This window comes from Schistocerca piceifrons, chromosome 2, assembly GCF_021461385.2.
Source record: "Schistocerca piceifrons isolate TAMUIC-IGC-003096 chromosome 2, iqSchPice1.1, whole genome shotgun sequence".
Classification (NCBI taxonomy): domain Eukaryota; kingdom Metazoa; phylum Arthropoda; class Insecta; order Orthoptera; family Acrididae; genus Schistocerca; species Schistocerca piceifrons.
The window spans coordinates 879,824,381-879,831,040 of NC_060139.1; the positions used below are offsets into that span (position 1 = coordinate 879,824,381).

At 48.8% G+C, this 6,660-nt stretch overlaps 1 protein-coding gene across 1 annotated transcript; it reads right to left on the reverse strand.

The window, feature by feature from the left end:
• Window positions 1–468: 468 nt before the first annotated feature.
• LOC124775960 lies at window positions 469–1,245 on the reverse strand. Its single transcript, XM_047250802.1, has one exon. It carries the CDS (start codon window positions 1,243–1,245, stop codon window positions 469–471), a length of 777 nt encoding a protein of 258 aa, XP_047106758.1.
• Window positions 1,246–6,660: the final 5,415 nt, after the last annotated feature.

Sequence of the window (6,660 nt, forward strand, 5' to 3'; positions counted from 1 at the left end):
ACAAGTCTTGTACGAGCCTTCCTGGATACAGAAAATGTTCGACTGCTGCCCTGGCAAGCACATTCTCCAGATCTCTCACCAACTGAAAAAGTCTGGCCAATGGTGGCCGAGCAACTGGCTCGCCACAATACGCCAGTCACTACTATTGATGAACTGTGGTATCATGTTGAGGCTGCATGGGCAGCTGTACCTGTACACGCCATCCAAGCTCTGTTTGACTCAATGCCCAGGCATATCAAGGCCGTTATTACGGCCAGAGGTGGTTGTTCTGGGTACTGATTTCTCAGGATCTATGCACCCAAATTGCGTGAAAATGCAATCACATGTCAGTTCTAGTGTAATATATTTGTCCAATGAATACTCGTTTATCATCTGCATTTCTTCTTGGTGTAGCAATTTTAATGGCCAGTAGTGTATTGTCCTGTTTGGTGAGGTTATTAGGAGTGCATCTACAAACAGTGGTAGTGTTTAGTAGTTCCCACTGAACTGAGTCAGTAGGACCAGGTACGTGACTGCCACAGCCAGGGCGGACACCAGCAAGCTGCGGTCGACGGTGACGAACCCGGCGGCGGTGATGCACAGCTGTGGACCGAGTGCAACCAACCGCAGCAGCGCCCCCAGCTGGGGACCCGGTCTGCTGTGGAGGCAGACCGCCCTCTGCAGCAGCAGCCGCGTGGCCGCCGCCTCTGCGGAAACCGCCGAGCAGGTCAGCGTCAGTGCCGCCAACTTCCACGCGTGCAGCACCAGCCACAGCAGCGACGCGCGTGTCACCCCTTCGTACAAGAAGCCGCCCACCTCTTTCTCGCGGCTGACAATCGTGGCTATCTCGTACGAGCTGCAGATGACCCCAGAAATTGATAAAGTAAGGTCCAGAGCTACCGTCATTCCGAAGTGATTCTGCAGAACTTCCGCAGCGCGGTGTAATAAAAGGTATGCCTGTTGCAGGTCGTGTAAATTGCTTGATGTAACAGGTGGCGAGTCCGAAAGATCGAGCAGTGTACTCACCACACACGGGTCGATTTCTGACGATACTGTCTGAAGAATGCCACTGTTCAGTGCTTTGAATCCAGCCCATACTTCCAACACGAGTACAATAAATTGCAGCGTTACTAATGGGTCGAGTATTATATGATATACGTACTGTAAACTTCTCATTGCGTTACTGAAGCCACCCTCTGCACTGACATTGTAGTCTATAAGTGCAAGCAAGGCTGCACATATGACGCAAAGGAACATGTACAGCATTGTTCTCAATCCCTTAGTTTTCCCACATGTGTCACTGTGTAAGCAGATCAGTACATGATTCATGGAAGCAAAGAATAAACCGAAATTTTTCGTTCCCTCTTTACTGTTCATTGTAAGAGCACAGATTAATTTGCCTGTTCCAATCAATGACATGGTTTTGTAAGCAAGTCTGCTCAGAAATGATGCATAATAGCGGGATGGACCATAATTTAACAAAATTGACATAAATACCAGTAACGTATATGACAACCAAATATTGGAAGGGTTGAGAAGTTTCCTCCAGTGCCACTTTTTTCCCTCTATTCTGCTACACTGTGGAATCACATCTAGTGGCGCCAAGCCAACTACTTGCCGCACTCTGTAGACCAACATCACTCCAAAAGCAGGTATTGAGGCGAATCGTCAATAACGACCACTTTCCCGAAAATATGCTATTGTCTAGAGAGACAGTGTGGGCCTGACAGTGTCTTCTTAGGCGCTGGAAACCTAACGTAAGTGCAGTGTACGGAAGTTGTCTATCAGAGAATGTGCTCTGCCGTAAATTTGTCATGACCCGCATTGCGTTCGTTGCTATTGCACTCTGTGAAATTAATTGCCGTACTGCCTCTGCAGCACGTATAGCTTGAAATTTTCGATTATCCGTCACACGTCGGAGCGTTTGCTAGGCATCGTTGGGGGCTTCTGAGTACACACAAATGGTTGACTAGACAGCAGTGCTGCCCTCAGGGAGAGGAACATTTCAGAAGACAGTCCACGACAGGTGACGGGGCAGTCTGCCTGAAATAGCATTTCCATAAAGAGTATTAGGCCATGGTAAACATGTCTTCAAAGTGCTATTCCGCCTAGTTATTCTTATTTAAAAACTCTTCCTTTCCTCACAGGCTAACATACATTCAACTCTCCTACGTTCCTTTACATTAAGTCTTTGAGACATGATAATTTTCATGAAGCCAATTAACGCTGTATAAAAGGAAATACTGTATGACACTTTTAATCACTTTTACAATTTTAGATTAAAAGAGGGTGATTAGATATACTGAGGTGACAAAAGTCACGCCATACCTCCTAATATCGTGTCGGACCTCCTTTCGCTTGGCATAGTTTAGCAACTCGACGTGGCGTGGACTCAACGAGTCGATGGAACTCCCCTGCAGAAATATTGACCTACGCTGCTTAATAATTGCGGAAGTGTTGCGGGTGCAAGATTTTTTGAACAATCTGACCTCTCGATTATCTTCTATAAGTGTTCGACTAAGGTGACCAAATCATTCGCTCGAATTGTCCGAAATGTTCTTCAAACCAATCGTGAACGATTGTGGCCTGGTGACATGGCACATTCTCATCCACAAATATTCGATCGTTCTGTGGGAACATGAAGTCTACAGATGGCTGCAAATGATCTCCCAGTAGCCCAGCGTAATCATTTCCAGTCAATATCGATTAAGTAGGACCAGAGGAACCAGTCCCTTCCAGTTAAACATAGCCCACACTACTATGGAGCCACCATTACCTTGCATAATGCCTTGTTGACAACGTGGTTTCACGACTTTGAGGGGTCTGCGCCACTCTAGAACCCTGACACCAGCTCTTACCAACTGAAATCGGGATTAATCCGTCCAGGCCACGGTTTTCCAGTCTACCCGACATGGTCACGAGCCCGGGAAAGGCGGTGCAGGCGGTGAAGGCTCTCGCGTCTTCGTCTGCTGCCATAGCCCAACGCCAGATTTCTCCGCACGATCCTAACGGATACGTTCGTCATACGCCCCACATTGACTTCTGCGGTTATTGCACACAGTGCTGATTCTCTGTTAGCACTGATAACTCTACGCAAACGCCGCTTCTCTCGGTCGTTAAGTGAAGGCTGTCGGCTTCTACGTTGTCCGTGGCAAGAGATGACGCCTAAAATTTGGTATTGTCGGCAGACTTTCGATACTGTGGATCTCGGAAAACTGAATTCCCTAGCGATGTCCCAGGCATTTAGCTCCATCTGCCATTCCTCGTTCAATGTCAGTTAATTCCCGTCGTGCGGCTATAATGGTTCAAATGGCTCTGATCACTATGGGACTTAACATATGAGGTCATCAGTCCCCATGCTACCAAATGAACCCTCCCCCCGCTCCATCCCATCATCGCCAGTACCAGTTCCGCCCGAGATACTACTACACCCATGGAGCGATTGCAGGAGAAGGGACCTAATACTCCGTCACTCAAGCGATATGAAAACAGAATTGGTGAACGACAACGATATGATCTGTACGACGCTTAGGGCAGCCGCGATTTCAGTGGTCAAAGCGGACCAGTCATGATGAAACCCGGCACAGAAAATAACTATACGGCTCGCAGAGAGGGTCGGTAGGCAGCAGTAGTGTATAAATTCTCCTTCCAGTCTGCCTGCCCCCGTCTCCGGCGCAACCATACCAGAGCTCAACCTGCAACGAAGGAGACACCAGTGTACATCTGCACCGAAGCACAGTGGTTACAGCAGGCCAGCTTGGGTTTCCGCAAGCCTGACATCTTCAGGGGACCTGCTGCACCGGACAAAAAGCTGTGCTATCGATCCAACGTGAGCATGGAATACACTCCTGGAAATGGAAAAAAGAACACATTGACACCGGTGTGTCAGACCCACCATACTTGCTCCGGACACTGCGAGAGGGCTGTACAAGCAATGATCACATGCACGGCACAGCGGACACACCAGGAACCGCGGTGTTGGCCGTCGAATGGCGCTAGCTGCGCAGCATTTGTGCACCGCCGCCGTCAGTGTCAGCCAGTTTGCCGTGGCATACGGAGCTCCATCGCAGTCTTTAACACTGGTAGCATGCCGCGACAGCGTGGACGTGAACCGTATGTGCAGTTGACGGACTTTGAGCGAGGGTGTATAGTGGGCATGCGGGAGGCCGGGTGGACGTACCGCCGAATTGCTCAACACGTGGGGCGTGAGGCCTCCACAGTACATCGATGTTGTCGCCAGTGGTCGGCGGAAGGTGCACGTGCCCGTCGACCTGGGACCGGACCGCAGCGACGCATGGATGCACGCCAAGACCGTAGGATCCTATGCAGTGCCGTAGGGGACCGCACCGCCACTTCCCAGCAAATTAGGGACACTGTTGCTCCTGGGGTATCGGCGAGGACCATTCGCAACCGTCTCCATGAAGCTGGGCTACAGTCCCGCACACCGTTAGGCCGTCTTCCGCTCACGCCCCAACATTGTGCAGCCCGCCTCCAGTGGTGTCGCGACAGGCGTGAATGGAGGGACGAATGGAGACGTGTCGTCTTCAGCGATGAGAGTCGCTTCTGCCTTGGTGCCAATGATGGTCGTATGCGTGTTTGGCGCCATGCAGGTGAGCGCCACAATCAGGACTGCATACGACCGAGGCACACAGGGCCAACACCCGGCATCATGGTGTGGGGAGCGATCTCCTACACTGGCAGTACACCACTGGTGATCGTCGAGGGGACACTGAATAGTGCACGGTACATCCAAACCGTCATCGAACCCATCGTTCTACCATTCCTAGACCGGCAAGGGAACTTGCTGTTCCGACAGGACAATGCACGTCCGCATGTATCCCGTGCCACCCAACGTGCTCTAGAAGGTGTAAGTCAACTACCCTGGCCAGCAAGATCTCCGGATCTGTCCCCCATTGAGCATGTTTGGGACTGGATGAAGCGTCGTCTCACCCGGTCTGCACGTCCAGCACGAACGCTGGTCCAACTGAGGTGCCAGGTGGAAATGGCATGGCAAGCCGTTCCACAGGACTACATCCAGCATCTCTACGATCGTCTCCATGGGAGAATAGCAGCCTGCATTGCTGCGAAAGGTGGATATACACTGTACTAGTGCCGACATTGTGCATGCTCTGTTGCCTGTGTCTATGTGCCTGTGGTTCTGTCAGTGTGATCATGTGATGTATCTGACCCCAGGAATGTGTCAATAAAGTTTCCCCTTCCTGGGACAATGAATTCACGGTGTTCTTATTTCAATTTCCAGGAGTGTATGTTGACGTATGTATTTCCACTGCAGTTCATTTATCATAACGGTGGGAGCAACAAAATGAACAAAACAAACTTAACTTGACGATGCTTTGCTGAGTGTATAAATGTTTTGACGACACATTAGGACATGGTGTAGAACAGATCTGAAGATGGTCATTGCTGACTGAAACCGGTCATCGTCAAAGGAATTTATATTGTTATCGAAGACCGGAATAAATAGATGTGGTGTCACCGCCAGACACCACACTTGCTAGGTGGTAGCCTTTAAATCGGCCGCGGTCCGTTAGTATATGTCGGACCCGCGTGTCGCCACTATCAGTGATTGCAGACCGAGCGCCGCCACGCGCCAGGTCTAGAGAGACTTCCTAGCACTCGCCCCAGTTGTACAACCGACTTTGCTAGCGATGGTTCACTGACAAAATACGCTTTCATTTGCCGAGAAGATAGTTTAGCATAGCCTTCAGCTACGTCATTTGCTAGGACCTAGCAAGGCGCCATATTCAGTTATTATTGATATTGTGAATCATGTACCGTCAAGAGCGACGTTCATCATTAATGGATTAAAGTTAAGTATTCCACCACCTACGTCCGTTTTTCTAAATTCTAATTTTCCTTGTCCTGTTCCAGACCTCACACCAGCCTGCGTGAGCTAAAACGCGTGCATTTCGGCCTCCTCTAGTAACCCGGTGTTGGCTCTCCTGCCAACCACAACAAAAAACATTAAACTTAAGGAGGACTGACGAGAAATTAGGAATTGAGGAATATATATCAGTTACGGCACAGAGCACAAGTCCAGCAGGGGATCAGTTTTCCCGTGTTTATGAGGCAGCTTTAACTAAATGGGTAGGTGTCTCGCAATGCAAGTTGTGTAAAAAGTTACAAACATTCATTCTGGAATCCCCCGTCTGTTACGACATGCTTGTAAATTTGGCCAGCAGTTTCCTCACTCCATAAACATTTTGAACGACGACAAAGACTTAGTGGCTGTCAAGTGTGGGGTGGGGAATGTGTGCTAAGGACTTGGAGCCCATATATGGATAAGTAAAGACTAACAACCACATTCTGGTGCTATGTAACGTAGTGCGAAGAAAGCTTGGTATGAAAGAAAAGCTTCTTCTTGCAGACGTGTACTTTTTGGATTAACATAATATGAGAAACGAACTTCGTGTTTCCTACCATGCAATTCAGGAATTTACGATGAACTATTTTGGCCACTTAGATTGAATTCAGCTAACCCGCAATACATATCCTGGAAAAAGTAATTAAAATAATTTACGATGAACTATTTTCGCCACTTAGAAAGGATTCAGCTAACCCGCAATACATATTCTGGAAAAAGTAATTAAAATTGATACAACTGCAGTTATATCTTTCTGAAATATTAAACACCTTCAGGTTCTTATGTGCAAAGGATCT